The sequence below is a fragment of the Bombyx mori genome, chromosome 12 (assembly GCF_030269925.1).
Source record: "Bombyx mori chromosome 12, ASM3026992v2".
In the NCBI taxonomy this organism is placed as follows: domain Eukaryota; kingdom Metazoa; phylum Arthropoda; class Insecta; order Lepidoptera; family Bombycidae; genus Bombyx; species Bombyx mori.
This window is the reverse complement of record NC_085118.1, coordinates 14,125,504-14,143,113: the sequence shown is the minus strand read 5'-3', so window position 1 is coordinate 14,143,113 and position 17,610 is coordinate 14,125,504. Positions and strand designations below refer to the sequence as shown.

The following is a 17,610-nucleotide window of genomic DNA, read 5'->3' as shown; positions in this document are numbered from 1 at the left end:
ATGCTCATATATTTCTCATTAGGTTTTGAGATATGTAATACTGTCGGAATATATGAATATGGACATAAAATAATGATATTTAGTAAAAAAAAAAAAAATTGCTTTAATGGGTGGACGAGTCACCTGGTGTTAATTGGTTACTGGAGCCCATAGACATCCACAACGTAAATGCGCCACCCACCTTGAGATATAAGTTCTAAGATTTCAGTATAGTTACAACGGCTGCCCCACCCTTCAAACCGAAACGCATTACACGGCAGAAATAGGCAGGGTGGTGGTACCTACCCGCGCGGACTCACAAGAGGTCCTACCGCCAGTAAAAAGTAATTAAAATGAACTAGAGATTTCTCTATGACATGACCCTCTTCGATCGATTTGTGAATACCTGGTTGTACACTGGCATTGTTTAATGGCAGTTCAGTTTGAATACAGTCTTAAGTTACCACTTCGGATGATAGGCCGTAAGCTTATTCGTCCTTGAGAGCAGCAAAGAGATCATCACTTCTTTTTTTTCCTACCTATGCTGATAGCCTTGAAAGGCTATATCAGGGTTACCCTGGCGTGTAGGTGAGCTCTCGGGGCTCAAACCGGAGGTGCTGCTAGCACTGGCCCTAGCAAGAGCAGTGCTTCGCAGAATCTACCACCGGGTCAGAAACGCGACCCACTGAGAGCATCCAGCGAGAAACTCAGCGGGCTGATCATGACATGTTTTAACCTGTATCTTCGGTAACAGCTTACCCGTATACGGCAAAATTAAACGCATTATTGTTTTAAACGAGTGAATATTCATTGAAACATGTAAAAAGTGTGTGTTTTACTTCGAAGCAGGTTAATAACAATGCCATTAGTATCGAATATAAGCGGATCGTTGCATAACAAATTTCTGAAATTCTGTTCGTTCTTGTATTAAAATAAAATTTGCATATATATGTATACACTTTTCTAAATGTACCAAACACTTAGTGATACCGATGTTTTGTGTGCAAACTTGAATTAATTATTAGCGATAACCTATTTTAGTTTAATAGCTGCAATGTAGTTATTGTCTCAATAAGTTTCGTAGCCTCGATTATTTTTATTGCACTAATGAAGATCATACGACTAAGACAAAGCGATTACCGAAGCCTACATACATCCCAACTGATGTTTTTTTCTCTATCTATGCTAGCAACCTCGAGGGGTTATTCTAGATTCGCCAAATTAGTAGGTGAGCTCACGGGGCTGATGACGTTGCTAACACGAACCCTAGTTAGAGCCGTGCTTCGCAGAATCTATCACCGGATCGGAAATGCGAGTCACTGAGAAGATCTGGCCAGAAACTCAGTGGGCTAACATAACTGGTGGCAGGTTTTCTTGTGAGCCCTATTTCTACCATGAAGCAGTAATGCGTATCGGTTTGAAGGGTTGGGCCAGTCCTTGTACTGAAAACTGAGACTTAGAATTCATGTCTCAAGATGGGTGGTGGCATTTACGTTGTTGATGTCTATGGGCTCCAGTGACCACTTAACACCAGGTGGATCAGTTGGCCAGGTGGTAAGCTTGTCCACCCATCATAGCAATTTTTTTAGTTAAAGTCTCAATTGTATTGGGAAACCCGTGAAATAACTAGCAAATCCCCCCTTTGGAGCCAAGCAATGTGTCTACTTCGCAGTAGAAATATGTATAGTACACCGTGGTTACGTTCAATTTCTTTTATTCCTACATGAAATACTTCCTAAATACGTATTCAGTTTAAAAATTGCACCTACCGCTAAATTGTAAGCATTTGCTTTTCATCCTAGGTAGAGAGCTCACTACAAATATTTTGCACATTGTCTTCAATGTGCAAAAGAGATATCCTTCATAGCTTTGAACTTTGTCAGCTGCTTTAGTATTTACGATTTTCTTACTAAATATTTTGATTTTTAAAAATACGACATCAGTCAGCCATCTATTTGGCTTAGCCATTAATTATAAGCCCAAACAAATTCACTAATGAAAAAGTTTGAGAAGAACACGCTCTGGTCAAAATACGTCGCGTTACCTGTATCCGCTGGTAGGTGTCTGACATCATAGCGATCAGTAGGTTGATGAGAACCACTACTGACACCAGCATATAGATCCCAAAGACTATCTTGAATAAGTAATTCGTCCAAGCGGGCTGGATGTTACTATCCTTACTATGAACCTTTGTTTGTTCTGTAGTTGTCTGCCCGAAAACCGCAAAGAAGAGTAGCTCGAACGAAAACAGCGGATTCATTGTGACTGTGAACAAAATATGAGTTCTAGGGACACTTAGTTACCTGTATGCGTTGATAAGTGTCCGACATCATCGCAATGAGGAGCGTTATAAGGACGACGACCGACATCAGCAAGTAGGCACCGAACACGAACTTGAACAGGTTGGAGGTCCAACTGGGCCGCAAGTTCGATATGTAGTTGAGGTCCGACAACGTGATCTGGCCGAAAAGGGCGAAGAACAATTTCTCGAACGCCTCGATCGGTGTCAACGTCGCTAGAAGACAACACTCAAATGGACCAAATAACAACTAATCATTTGGGCTAAAATGACGCATTTTCATTTATTTTTATTACGTAAGTTTACTAGATTTGTAATCTAAATGCATTATTTTAACCATTTCAATCTTCCTTTTATCTAAAAGTCTAACACAACGACTAATTTCACACTCAGGTGTTCATAGGGCACATTGATCCAGATGTCAATAAAATGATTGATGTGTTTCCAATCAATATTAAATCCAATATACCAGACTGGTCAATAAACCCTTTGTTTTCTACAGCAGCCGTGAAGAGCGACACAAGAGGCGAGGCGAGGTTCACACCACAACGACGACAAACAGCCAAAAACATCCGAAACATAAAATAGTACCTCGGGACAACAAACGCGGCACAAGCAGCCGGCATGCACAAATCAAACTTGCTCCATCAAATGCGGTGAGAGGTCGGCCACTCATTCCACTAAAACTATTATCGTGAATGCACATTCTATGTTCACATCTGTAAACGACGGTTTTTTGTAAAGCTATGACGATGCATTGTGTACACATTAAATCTAACCGTAATGTCTCAGATGAACCGAAATTGAGAACACGTGAAAAGCCCTCAGTTTCGGTACAACGAGGTGTATTTCTGTACAGTACTGGACCTATTCTGTCCACGTGTTACAACCACATAAACTATAAATATTTAATAATAAAACGATCATGACATTCTCGATTTGGAAACATTCAAGGCTGCAAGCGGATGCATTGGACTTTGAAAATAAAAATAACAAGCACATCGAGACATAAATCATCGTAGCTGATGGTGATGACGGGTTGCACACAAATCAATATCTTGCTCCCAATGAGAACTTACGCCCAGCAGGGCCTTGCTTTCTTCTGTATGATTCCCCGGACAGTGGTTTGATCCATTGCGGAACAAATGCTTGTCGTTTATTTCGCTGATTTTCTATTTTATGAGAAGAAGAAAGTAATTTGTCAAATGTTTTTTATTTAATTTTTGTTTTTAATGTGAATGTTATGGTGATGAGTATTATGATGTTTGAACAAAGTAAACGAACAGACTCACCGTCTGAGAAAAGTTTTCTTCTGGCTTGGCTTGCATACTTATTGTCTTCACTTTTATTAATATTTCTGAATGGCTGATTCAATGCTACTATATGCATCGAGAATCCAAATACAAAAATCGCTAAAACTGCTAAAAATCTGCCCAAATCTTTCATGAGATCTCCTATAATTATCGCCCATGGACCGAACAGATGATGGAAGGATAAGAAGTCCAAAATTTGGACACAAGCTAATAGAAAAGATAGAGCAAAGCATTGATTCCTACAATACATTAAAGTTGGCCAATATTTAGGTTGGATGAATATCCAGCCCACAACGTGTGTCGCCACCCCGATCATACCTAGTAACAAAACTGCTATTTTAATCCACCCTAACCCTGACTTATCACTAGGATTCGTTAATTCTAATAATAAAAGACCACTCAACGATATGAGCAGCATCCACTCATACCAACGCGGTATTAAACTATCCCTAAATATCGAATTATAAATAGGTGTGATTGCTACTAATGCTAATAATACCATCAAATATATGTGCGCTGTTAAATACGACATGAACTTAATTATTGGAATCTTATGATATCTATGACCTAAGGGAAGAGAGAACACCATCCAAACTGGTGGACAGACTATAAATGCGAAAAAAAGGAACATAATTTTGATGCCGGTCCATTTGAGACTCCCTCTCCAGAGTTCCTGTAAAAGAATAAGCAAAAATATAATTCGCGGTATGTTTGCATTACGAAACTTTGGTGTAGTAGAGAAGTTACCTATTTTTTACCTGAAGATATCTCTGGACAACTGTGTGGGCGATTACTTCTTTTTGTTCGTTTTCTATTAGAACATCCAAGAATTCAATGTTTCGGTTATCCGTGGCAGTGAGTATGTGTCCGGCAGAGTCGGCCCCCGCCGCTAGAGCCAGCAGTTCGGTCGCCATCGCCTCACATTGTTTCCCTGCCGCTATAAGGTCTTTGGCACGCTCCTTTTCCTGTTAAACAATACGACGCGTAGTGAATACAAATCTAATGACATTAAAATAAATTAATCATCGCTTACCTTAGTCGATAAATTGATGTAAATATTCGATAACTTGGCAGCCGTGTCGACCGGCGCCGGTGATACCAAAACGAATTCCTCTATAGGAATGTTATTGTGGTTCTTAGAACAAACCATGAGGTTGTAGACAAACCTCTTGTCGTCCATCAGTGACTGAGTATCGTGTTCTTTGTGGAGTAAATATTCAAGAACGTCGTTGTGGTTTTCCGAAGCGGCGAACCATATAGGGGCGCAATTTAGATTGGTCTCACTTTTTGGAGATGCTCCGGATTCACAAAGTAGTTTCACGACGTTCAAGTGACCAGCTTTTGCTGCACAGTGCAATGGTGTCCATCCGTTTTTATCGGTAGCGTTTATTTCTGCTCCTTGACCCAACAAGACCTCAACCATTTGATAATGTCCGTGTGTTGATGCAATGTGTAAACCAGTTTTTCCGTGCCTGTCAGTACTGTGTAGTAGTTCTGCTGATCTACTTAATAGAAGTCCTACTATGGACATATGGCCTCCGAAACATGCTAGATGTAATGGATTATAGCCCTGTAAAATAATAAATGACAATGAAAAAGAATGCGCAAGCTATAAATGGTAATTTTCGTGCAATAATGGGAATGTACTACTATGTATTCGATTTTTCTGGTAGTACGGTAGTAAGGTATACTTTTACTTACATTTTCGTTACTAGCTGCATCCGCTTGGACACCGGCAGAGTTGAGGAGTAATCGGACCACGTTCTCGTTACCGTTATATGCAGCCAAATGGAGAGGTGTCAAACCAGATTCAGCTCCTAATACTGGGACCAATGAGACTCCCGTAGGAGCCTCAGATTTCACAGTACCGGGAACGTGAGATAGAAGTTCTCTTACAGTTTCTGAAAGTATAGATACGCCATCACACGATCATTGTATAATTTATTTTATTAAATTTTCGTAATAAAAATATTGGTTGAATTTACCAGCTTGTCCATAATACGCTGCAATATGTAATGGAGTCAATCCCAACTTTTTGCTAGATATCCTTAAAGTATTCGTTGATCTCATAACATCCAATACATTAGTGTGTCCATGCTCTGCTGCCAAGTGTACAGCAGTGAGGCCGGCTCTGTTTTCATCAGTACACGATGCTCCGGCTCTCACAAGCACCCTTACAACATCTGCATGACCACCTTCCGCTGCTAGTTGCAAAGGCGTTGAATCATTCAGTTTATTTCGAGCTGAAATAACTCCAGTCCTATCGAACTTCATTAATTCCTCGATCACTTTAACAGAGCCTTGTATGGCTGCAATATGAGCGCACGTGTTTCCATCTTTAGTTGTTGCCATTACCAAGTTGGGGTGCTGTTGTAAAAACAATTGAACGACTTCTGAATAGTTATTTTGTGCAGCTGCGTGTATCGGTTTTTGTCCGAGCTCATCGGTCGCATCAATATTCGCACCAAGTTCTAATAGAAGCTTACATACTTCGATCTGACCACTAGCAGCTGCCAAATGTAGTGGAGTTTGCTTTTTCAAGGTTAGAACGTCTATCATAGCGTTGTGGTCTCTAATAAGAAACTTGACTAGATGTGCGTATCCGTTCATTGCTGCCAAATGAAGAGCCGTTCTGCCGTTTCGTGCTTTTGAATTTATGAAAGCTTTATTTGTTAGTAGTGCGTCACATACTTGTAGGTATCCGTGCTCAGCTGCCAAATGCAATGCGGATCTGCCTTCGACGTCGAATACGTCAACTCGGGCGTGGTTTGTTAATAATGTATTTACGAGTTGCATATGTCCTCTGTGACAGGCTATTAGAAGAGGCGTCCACCCTATTGAATTTTGTCTATTGAGCGCTCTGCTGACGTCCGCAGTTGAGATATGCGCGATCATTTCAGTCATGACGTCATTATTACCAGCAATAGCGCAATAATGAAAAGCCGTTTCGTGGTTATGCCTTGTTTGCAGAGACACATCTGCGCCGTTTTCTATTAAGCATTTGACAACCTGTCTATCTGCTGTAGGTATTTTAACTTCTTCTTTGGTAACTTTACAAGCGTAATGCAATGCGCTGGCTCCATCCTCGTCTACTGCGTCTATAAATGCCGTAGACACGCTTTCTCCTTTGTGGTCTTTTACGAATTCTATTAAGTGTCGCACAATATCTGGCATGCAGCTTCGACAGGCCATTTGTAAAGGCGTTTCTCCTGTCTGAAACCGATATTTTGTTTTTTAAAGTACACATAACATGAAGATTTCTCGTAAATTTCAATTTCTTCTGGAAACATTTCGTTTAAGTGTAAAATACATAATATTACCACAACGTCATAAATACAAACTTTAGTTTTCCGCAAAGGGTCTCCACCGTCTTCCAGTAGTAAGACCAGCGTTGCCAGATTTCCAAATTTGGCGGCGACATGTACAGGCGTCATGCCATCTTCTGTCGCCTTGTTTGGGCCAGCCCCGGACTTTAGCAACATCAGCGCGCATTTGTCTCCTGTAATCATTAAAATAATTTAGTAACTCGTGCTTATTTCACTCTCTAACTAGATGATCACCGGTTTTTTTTTATAACGCCATCTTGTTGTGTCTTTAAAGCGGTTAGTTGCCCTCAATTAAGAAAAATTGTATTATTATTCGCCAATATATGTCGGGAAGAGTTGATTATTGAAAACACGAATAAAACAACATTTTCTGAAAATAAATCGTAGCTAGATCGATTTATCGCCCTCGAAATCCCCTGTATACTAAATTTTATGAAAATCGTTGCAAATTTTATGAAAATCGTACAAGAATTGCTCGTTAAAAGGTATAAGAGAGAGGTGAATGTTTCATGTTACTGGTGGTAGGACATCTTTTGAGTTCGCACGGGTAGGCACCACCGCCCTGTCTATTTCTACCGTGAAGTAGTAATGCGTTTCGGTTTCGAGGCTACGGCAGCCGCTGTACTGTTAAAACTGAGACCTAAGAACTCATGTTTCGAGGTGGGTGGCGGCGTTTACGTTGTAGATGTCTATGGGCTCCGGTAACAACTTAACACCAGGTGGGCCGTAAGCTCGTCTAACCATCTAAACAATAAAAGAACAATAAAAAAACTAGATGAATTCCGCGCATTTTATAAAATCCGTAATTATTGACAACCGCCTTTTGTTAGTGTGCCCAAACTAAGACCTGGGCTATATTTATAAATTGCTTTCCGGTTTTCAGTATTATTCCAGTACAATAGGAATGTTACACCTTTATTAACTTTACAACAGACATTACTTAAACTTGAGCAACATAGCCAATATATTCACCAATTAACAGAAAAAACAACACACAACACCAACAAATATTGCCCCGCATTCAACATTCCAAGCTAGGTTTTTTTTTTTTGTTACAATTACTATAATTTATTTACACAATTCTGTACGTAACTACATAAATAATTAAGCTTCTGTAAAAATAGCATCAAATGTAGCGATAATACAACGTAGTGAGTTTAATGGTTACTGTAACCCATAGACATGACATAGACACATGAACAGCCTCACAAACGACATGAGGTCGATGTCTCAAATTAGTATAACGACGGTCCCACCCTTGTAAACAGAATGCTCTTATGCGGAAAATAAGCAGGGTTGTGTGCAAAGTACATATATGCTTGTGAGATGATTTTACCATCAGGTATCCTAGCAGCTATGTGGAGAGGAGTTTCTCTTTGTTTTCCACCTCGAATATGAACGTCTGCGCCATACCCTAAAAGAGTTTCTACCACTGCTGGTTTACACGACTCAACTGCAATATGGAGAGCTGTGTAGTTATCCTGGTAAACGAGGAAAACATAGAAGTTTTAATGCACAGGGCTATCGTACAATCTCATGGTTAAAAAATTTAGGAAATGTAATAAAACATAAGACTCTTTTTCGAACTTTACTCTAAATTATTTCATTTATAGCAGAAAAATAGTATATTATATATGCAATAGAATCAAACGTAAGCGCAAACAAAAAAATGGACATATTCACAGGCACTTATATCTACATCAAAATGTATCTATACTATTTGAATGTAATTATATTGTAAATGTAACTATACTATTTGATTGCTACAAAATTGTCTATTGAATTATGTACAAAAATTTGGCATTTATAGCAATGACAGTGTTATACGGGAATAATTAACATAATGTTAAAGATACTAGTTTGGAGTAATTTATTTCACTATGGTAGCGCTTATTTTAATTGTAGACGTTTTATTAATTGTTTTAGCGCTATCTGAGAAGAATAACTCAAGATAGCTCTTCGTAATTATAGTAATATATTCGTACCTGACAATAGTCGACAGTACTATTGAACACTTAAGTTTTTTATTATTTTTTTATTGCCTTTTTAGGCAGACGAGCATACGGCCCACCTGATGGTGAGTGGTTACCGTCGCCCATGGACTTCAGCAATGCCAGGGGCAGAGCCAAGCCGCTGCCTACCGCTTAATACTCTCCACAAGCCTCGTTTGAAGAAGGACATGTCATAGCGCTCGGGAAACACCGCGCAAACAGTTGCGCATCGAAACTAACCCGCACTTTGAATAGTGTGTTTTATTACGTTTTTTTTTTAAATTTTAAAATTGAATAGGTAGTTGGAGTTTGTTGAAACTATGATTGTATGCTTGTTAGCTAATATTACTATTATAAAACGGTTTAATGTATTGAAATATTCAATATTATATTTACAGTTTTGTTAAGAGTAATATCATAATTAATAGCTATTATATTTTTATAATAAGAATCTGATAGTTTTTTTGTGCTTAAATAATAGGGATTAAAGTATGAAATTGCCGTTTTATTGTAATAGGTACTTCGAATTGACATAGAACCTTCATGGTTTGAGATTTTTGAGTGAAACTTTTTTCAAACCTGTACTACTGTACCTACCTATGAGGTTCTTCTTTTAAAAAATGTGCAACATTCGATTATCGACTTTCAGCGTTTTTTTTTTATACAGCTTAGACAAGAAAGATGGACTTCGAAAATTCGGGTGATTTTTGAATACGAGTTCCGACGCGGAACTAACGCTGCAGAAGCAGATCACAATATCAATGTTACGTTTGGAGTTACGTTTGGAGTTACGTAATGAATGTGATTTTGGTTTAACCGCTTTCGTGATGGAAATTTTGATTTGTAGAACGAACCACGTCGAAGACGCCCACACATGTGAATAACAATGAATTGAAAGAGATAGTGGAAGCCGATCCCAGTCAAACTACCCAGGAATTAGTGTCATGGCTTAACGTTACCTTACCAACAATATTGACTCATTTGCGTCAAATCAACAAAATAAAAATAAAAAAATATGAAAAATGGGTGCCTCATGATTTGCCTGATCTGCGGAAAGAAATGCCTGTTGAAACTTGTGTTGCCTTCTTGAACCGATACAGAAATTAATGATGATTGATTGAATTGTAATTTGTTGTACTGCTTCTCGGGTATTGAATGTATTAATTACCCTTCAAGAAGCTGTTCAAAAAATTTGTCTGCCAGCTCATTGTTTGGTGAGTATCGTGGACGACGCAATATTTCCTTGTAACTTAGAGACCGTCTGTTGTGTCGTATGAGGTCGAGCATGTCGTGTAGGAGTAGCAGCGACAAGCGATTAACTAAGACTGGACGGAGATTAGCGAGCTTCTCCATAATTGTGTCCAGCTCCTCACAGTATCACACACATCCGCAGTAATGCGTAAGTGCCGTTTGGTAAGAAGCTAAGATTTTTTTATGGGTAATCATTTGAAACATTGCCTAGATGCTGAACCGTGGTATAAAAAGCATGATGATCGCTTATAACTATCAAAAAGAAACCATTTTTCGTCGCAGGTGACATTCACTGATCAAGTTTTTTTTATCTTGCCAATTTAACGCAAATGGACCAATGTTGTTTTGATGCTAACGTTGAAAGTTGCTGATAGCTCAGCGGTAGACTGTATTTCGTCAGCTTCGTCAGCTGCCTTTAATTCGTCGTTGATGTCTTTAGTTTTCGGGCGACTACGGGGTTTATTTTTTAGATCACAATTTCTTTTTTTTATGATCGAGGGATTACTTGTGGCCCGGAGGCCTTTCCAGTTTCACAAGGACAGGAAGGCGAGCAAGGGCTCAGCCAGGAGGGGCGGGATTTGCTAACAGTTACCCGAGCACCTCTAAGGGTCACAATTTCCATTACGGAAGCGTTCAAACCAATGTGGTATTCACTTCGTCCTCTTCATTAATGTTGTGAGTCGTTTGTGCGGCTTTTCTACTTAGACGGAGCTCGTATCCATAATTATTCATATTTCCATTGCGTCCATATTGGTCAAAAAGAAAAAAATGTATTGAAAACAAAACACTAATCAATACATAAATGAATGAATAACGAAAATGGAATTCTATATTTTTTAAATAAAATTCATTTGAATTCAGTATTTATTTGCCAGCCATACATAAATTACGTTTTAAATGGCCAGTATTGCAAAACGGCAACTTCATAGGTAAATAAATATCTGTTAAATAAATGCTAATTAAGATAATTCTTGAAAAGGCTTTGACCTGCGTATCAAAAGATCCAGATATCACACGGAAGGAAGGTTTAGTTAAAAAACAATAACTAGCTTACATTGGTCGTGACATCAACACTTTCCCCTTTCTGCAACAACGTATTGATGATCCCAACATGGCCATAACGAGCCGCTGTGTGGATACTCCGCGCTCCATCCTGCAATTAGAAAAAGTACATCATATACAGGGTATTATTGGTGGTAGGACATCTTGTGAGTCCGCACGGGTAGGTACAACCGCCTTGCCTATTTCTGCCGTGAAGCAGTAATGCGTTTCGGTTTGAAGGGCGGGGCAGCTGTTGTAGCTATAATTGAAACCTTAGAATTTATATCTCAAGGTGGGCATCGCATTTGTGTTGTAGATGTCTATGGGCTCCAGTAACCACTTAACAACAGGTGGGCTGTGAGCTTGTCCACCCATGTAAGCAATAAAAAAAATACAAGGTAGCTACAGAGATGCGAGATAATGGCGGGCCAATATTCGGATGAAAACATCGAAATGGTATAAAATCATCATCAGGTGGGCCGTATGTCCGACTGTCTTCTTCTTCTTCTTCCTATTCGTACACTCTTGATAGAGTGGTCGTGGTCATGCGTCAGTCGGATACGACCTGCTCATGACTCTCGTGGGAAATTAGTGCAGTGGTTTCCCGTTGCCTTCTGCAATACTTCTGTCTTCAAGGTCAATAAAAAAAATTGGATTATTTTCTTGTAACTCTGCCAAAATTTACCGTCAATACAATTTAGCTTTGTCTTTCGTAACATACATGCTGTATAAATGAATTAAAAATGAAAGACCTCGGTTACGGCATTGAACGATTCAACCTCATGTTTATTTTATTCGTATTACATTACTGACTTTCAATACTTCATAGTCGTGACGGTTGCCAAGACAAAATCGAGTGCATCACAATTGTGCGGAGGATCTTTTAATGAATAAACTTAAAAGGCTTTAGAGGTATGTTAATAAATAAATTATTGTTTATTATTATATATTATTAAATTGTTCGGCACATCGCTCGCAGTGGCCCCGATAACTTAGAGAAGCTGATCGTAGTTGGTCAGGTTAATGGGAGAAGATCACGCGGACGCTCACCTACCCGCTGGTCTGATCTGGTAAAGACGCTCACCGGCCTGCCCATAACCGAGGCTATAAGGACCGCCGAAGACAGGAAGACGTGGGGAAGCGTTGTGCATCGAGTGGTCCACATTTCAAATTAGACACGACCTTCAGCAATGAAGAGACCGACTCAGAAGAAGAATAAATAAATAAATATTCAGTGGAACTGCACATTCAAGGTTAACGACCTCGACGATAATAGAACAGAAGATCTTTGACTAATGCCTGAATCGCGTCAACGACATATTCAAGATAAGCTTGCATGTATACAAGTAACGAACTATACCTTTCAGGCCGTCGGTCTACTAAGCAATTTCACTCGGCCAGTGGACAATATTCCCTTTGTCGTATACCCACAAATGATTATTATTAAACATTGTAAAAGTCAAAGCGTTTTGCCTGTTTTACCCGCTAAGTTTCTCGCCGGATCTTCTCAGTGGGTCGCCATTCCGATCCGATAGTAGATTCAGCGAAGCACTGCTCTTGCTAGAGCTAGTGTTAGCCGTTCTCTCAGGTTGAGCCCGTGAGCTGACCTACCGGTCCGCGCGAAGTTGGAATAGCCCCTTAGGCTACCAACGGTTAGGCAGGGAAAAAAGTTATTGTCTGTTGCGTGGATACTCAGTTGCAAACACGTAAAATATGTTTTTTTATTTTATTTATTGCTTAGATGTGTGGACGAGCTCACAGCCCACCTGGTGTTAAGTGGTTACTGGAGCCCATAGACATCTACAACGTAAATGCACCACACACCTTGAAATGATGTACCAATTACGGCTTAAAGTAATATTCATTTTGCTTCATCAAACGTTTCACTGCAGCTCAATACCCTAAGTTTTACAGATTGCATTGCGGTAACGATGGTCACATTGAAGATATCTGGCAACAGCTTGAATCGTGCTAACGACATTCTTACGATAGCCTTGCTTATATGGCTCTGTGATGTCTACCTAGCACCAACCCAAGTTTTCTCGTAGTTTTTAAAAGGCGATTTTTTTGTTCTACCTATGCTCATATATAGCCTTGAGAAGCTATTTCAGCTTCTCCTTGACGTATAGTTGAGCTCACGGAGCTCAATCCGGAGTGTTGCTAATAGTGGCCCTACCAAAGGCAGTGCGTCTCAGAATCTACCACTGGATCGGAAATGCGACCCACTGAGAAGATCCGGCGAGAAACTTAGTGGGCTGTGTCTATAGATTAATTTACTTGTCGAGCCGTTCGTCGCAAGCGACGAGTCAGCCAGGACGGTGGCCGATGCTTGAGGTACATAAAAATACCGTTAATGGATCGAGAAAATCCGTAATGTCGTGTTTAGGGCCAAAAAACAACTAAGGGAATCACAGATAATTCGCAGCAGTGTTCTATAAGTATCGAACAAACATACTACGATTGCCATATTACACTGATTTCAGATTCCGCACGCTTAGGTACTTCCTGCCTTGGAGTCTCGTATGGAGACGGCCGATCTAGAGTCGTCAACTATTGCCTTCACAACACCGTTAGCTTCATGCCACTGTCGGCAGGGCGTTTTTGGAGAGAGGTGCGCGTTTGATGTACTATTGACCTTGGAATATCCCCCACCTTCCTTGGGCTTTGTCTCGGGCAAGTGGATCTTTAACATCTACGGCCACCGGGGGAGCATCGTAAGAGCCTTTTTTTGGCCTTTTTTTGATACTTATAAATAGTAGGTATTTATTTATTAAATACGTATATATGCTGCTTTCGAGTAAGGTCGAGATTTCTTGAGTTCATAAACATAAAAAAATGTTTTGTCGTTTGTACTGGAGTAGATTTACCTATATTTTCCATTAAACCGAAGCGTATAACTACTTTACCGTGAAGGAACAGTAGTACATGATGAGTGCTATAAATTGTGAGCCCGCATATATACTATGATACAACAATCTTGACTGCTTTTATCACAAAATAATCTTTTTTTTTTTTATGGCCCTTGTAGGCAGACGAGCATACGGCCCACTTGATGGTGAGTGGTTACCGTCGCCCATGGACTTCAGCAATGTCAGGGGCAGAGCCAAGCCGCTGCCTACCGCTTAATACTCTCCACAAGCCTCGTTTGAAGAAGGACATGTCATAGCGCTCGGGAAACACCGGGGAGGGGAGCTCATTCCAAAGCCGGATGGTACGTGGCAAAAAAGATCTCTGGAAACGCACTGTGGATGACCGCAGTGGCTCCAGGTAGTATGGATGAACTCTACTCCGGTGGCGGGCGGTGCGATGGTAAAAACGAGATGCCGGTATCATCTCGAACAATTCCTCAGAGCACTCCCCCCCAGAGCAATCACTTTGTCTTGTTTAAAAGGTTTTTCCACTACTGCAATTGTGACTTCGATGTTTCAAGGCAGGGGACATTAATTATAACACATTTTACCTCCCAATACCTGGAGAGCAGAATATACTCAAATAAAAATTACCCAACATCTGAGGGCCCTATTATGCCAACTCTAAATTGGTTTTCTGATGAAAAATACACCACAGTATAACGTAATAGGTGCTTCAAAAACGATTTCAACTGCAATAAAACGTTATTGAAACAAACAAAAAAACAAAATGCGTTTTATTTCATATACCGAATACATTATTATTACCCGCACACTATTATTTTAAGTAAATGAATATGATGAATGTACAATTTCAAGCTGAATCATTTTTCGACCGAAATCCTTTTACGAAGTGTTTGTATTTTTCAAAGAATGTATCCCAAAAAATCATTCTATCTTCGAAAAATCCAGATTTCAACTCCATTGCTGTATCTATATTTAAAGTGTAAAAGGAGTCTTTCGATATTGGTTTCCATATAATTGGCAGTAGTTCTGTTGGGACAGGTGTAGGGTTTCTGAAAAATGTGTATTTTCAGACGTTAATATTGTGGAATGAGACCGAAGATTATAAATTTATTTGAGTTCCATGTCTCCAATACATTTACGTCAGGTCCATCCCTTTTAGTTTTTACATGTTTCATGTTTGTTTTTTTTTTTTTATTGCCCTTGTAGGCAGACGAGCATACGGCCCACCTGATGGTGAGTGGTTATCGTCGCCCATGGACTTCAGCAATGCCAGGGGCAGAGCCAAGCCGCTGCCAAAGTGACAGTCATGTATTTTATGACTGTCACTAACAAGTTTTCTCCCATGGAAAAAATTAAAAGTGCTACATTTATAAATTTTATAACTCAAACCCAAACATCCACAATATGCATTCATAGAGCATTGGAATTCTTTGGAGACATTTCTCGGAGGGTCAGGGAGGATCACAATCTTGAGAAGCTGATAGTGACTTGCTAGATAGAGGGCAAGCGTCCTAGAGGATGGTTGGACTAAATTCGACCTAGAGGATGGAGAACAATTGTACACGAGAGATTGACGCAACGGGGGAGTTACGACTCTCAGTAATGAGGAGAACAACGAAGGGTGGAGGATAACTTAAAAGAGTTTTGTTAGAGAAAAGAAGCTTGCCATTATTTGTGCAATATTATGATTAACTCGAATAAAAGCCACCAAATATACCTGTAATTTAAAAAGAAAACATACCCTGATTTAACAAAGTTTGCCCAAAGTGTGGTAATTCTATCAACAATTAACATATCTTCAATTGTAAGGGTCTTATCCATAAATGATATGTCAAATAGATATCCAATTTCGTCTGCATGAAACGCTCCACTACCATTTAAATTAAAGGTTTTTTTCAAAAAATTCCTATTTCCGTCATACGAAAATAAGTAATTATATACTTTTTTTGCACCATTGTCAATATATTTCAAAACATTTCTTTTTGTTGGATGGTAGTAATAAAAATCCGAGGAGAATTGTACAATGTTATTCTCTACCATATCAATATTTTTTTCATTTCCGATGTATTGTTTCTTCACAATTTCTTTTGTATTCAATAAATGTTCGTCATCAAAATTGAAAGCTATTTGTAAATGATCCTGAAATATGTCAAAGTTTAGGTTCTTCTTCCCATAATAATTGTGCGCTCGTTCATTATTAGTGTTTCCAATTAAAATAGACATGCCTTCAACTATCGGAGTATTTAAATTTATTGGATAATCAGTTAAAAAATTTTGGGCTCCGCTAAAATAATTTTCATTGCAGCAATAAAATTTTACATCCAATTCCACAGCAGCATTAATAACGTCTTTATAATTTTCTTTCGATAAGAAATCTATAGCTAAATCCAATTGTGCTGTTTTAAATCCTAGTCTTTTTGCAAGTTCAAAGGGTACACTGTTGTTAGGTTTCGCCATTATTTCAGGAAAATATGAGGTCCCGCTTTGTATTATAACCTTATGAAACAGTTTTTCATTTATATGCAGCGAATGGAGCAGCAAATCAACGCCCGAAGCGCCGTAGCTGTGCCCCGAAACTGTTATTCTATCTTTATCGCCGCCAAAAACTCCTATATTTTCTCTAATCCAGACTATTGCCTTTTTTTGATCTTTTAAACCTTGATTACCTATCGCATTCGAAGAATCAGTGCATAGAAACCCGTAAGGGCCGAGCCGATAATTTACTGTCACAAGGATTATTTCGTGTCTGACCAAATATTTTGGTCCATATAGGTAGCGTCCTGCAAAACCGATTTCAAATGTTCCTCCGTAAAAATAAATCAACACAGGCAAGTTGTTGTTCAAAGATTTCGGCACGTAAATATTTAATCGCAAACATTGCATCTCTCCAACGATAGTATTATTGAATTCTTCTTTTTGTGGACAGGCAGTAGAATCGTCGAACGCTTCGTATATTTCGTTAAATGGTAGTGTTGGCAAAGAATCCTTAAAGAAATGGTTAAACTTATCAGAAATCATCGTTTAAATTCAAGATTCTAATTTCGAGATGACGCACGTACTGAACAATTTTCAGTGTTTCTGAAAGTCACTTAACGTAAAAACCACGATTACCTTATCGACATAGTTATTGTCAGCATGTTCAATGATCAATTGAGCATCTTTTAGCAAATAAAACATTAATAATGTAAATTTAATTGAGACTTACCCCGAACGGATTACTTTCATTGACTAGAGCGTAGGGTATTCCCAGGAACATAGAATAACTTCCATCGTCTGATTTTAGACCTTTGATCAAACCATTTTCTATTTTCACAAACAAAACTTCATCAAATGTTTGTTTTTCAAAATACTTGTAAACTGTAGCAGCTAAGACTATTAGTATTGCTATCTTTCTCATAGTGCTACTAAGTATATTAAAAATGTTGTTTCTCTCGATTTTATTTTACTTTGTGTAACTCATTGATATGTATTAATTCAATTGCTGTTTTTTATTTTATCTTAATAAGAGTCGTTTAAGATGGTAATACATCGGTA

The 17,610-nt window shown here is 39.0% G+C and overlaps 2 protein-coding genes across 2 annotated transcripts in view; both read right to left on the bottom strand.

The window, feature by feature from the left end:
• The window catches only part of LOC101741868 (serine/threonine-protein phosphatase 6 regulatory ankyrin repeat subunit A), a 40,596-nt gene that overhangs the window by 4,781 nt on the left and 18,205 nt on the right, over positions 1-17,610 (bottom strand). The window contains exons 7-15 of the mRNA XM_038014601.2: positions 11,214-11,312; positions 8,254-8,398; positions 6,933-7,090; positions 5,577-6,804; positions 5,293-5,492; positions 4,625-5,161; positions 4,350-4,556; positions 3,571-4,264; positions 2,024-2,244 (exon numbers count right to left, since the gene is read on the bottom strand). Coding sequence (XP_037870529.2) covers positions 2,024-2,244; positions 3,571-4,264; positions 4,350-4,556; positions 4,625-5,161; positions 5,293-5,492; positions 5,577-6,804; positions 6,933-7,090; positions 8,254-8,398; positions 11,214-11,312 — 3,489 coding nt within the window. The remainder of the gene's footprint in view (positions 1-2,023; positions 2,245-3,570; positions 4,265-4,349; positions 4,557-4,624; positions 5,162-5,292; positions 5,493-5,576; positions 6,805-6,932; positions 7,091-8,253; positions 8,399-11,213; positions 11,313-17,610) is intronic.
• Positions 14,830-17,485, bottom strand: LOC119629290 (juvenile hormone esterase-like). The gene is made up of 3 exons (XM_062671577.1): positions 17,282-17,485; positions 15,818-17,061; positions 14,830-15,125 (listed from the first exon to the last, which is right to left on the bottom strand). Exons 1-3 carry the CDS (start codon positions 17,471-17,473, stop codon positions 14,924-14,926), a joined length of 1,638 nt encoding a protein of 545 aa, XP_062527561.1. The 5' UTR covers positions 17,474-17,485; the 3' UTR covers positions 14,830-14,923.

Bases quoted from the DNA above. Each gene is read 5' to 3' on its own strand.
- LOC119629290 (XM_062671577.1), bottom strand. From the start codon at position 17,473: ATGAGAAAGATAGCAATACTAATAGTCTTAGCTGCTACAGTTTACAAG. The intron at 17,062-17,281 runs GTAAGTCTCAAT...CATTTCTTTAAG, and splicing joins ATGAAAGTAATCCGTTCGGG to GATTCTTTGCCAACACTACC. The intron at 15,126-15,817 runs GTATGTTTTCTT...CACATTTTTCAG, and splicing joins GCAAACTTTGTTAAATCAGG to AAACCCTACACCTGTCCCAA.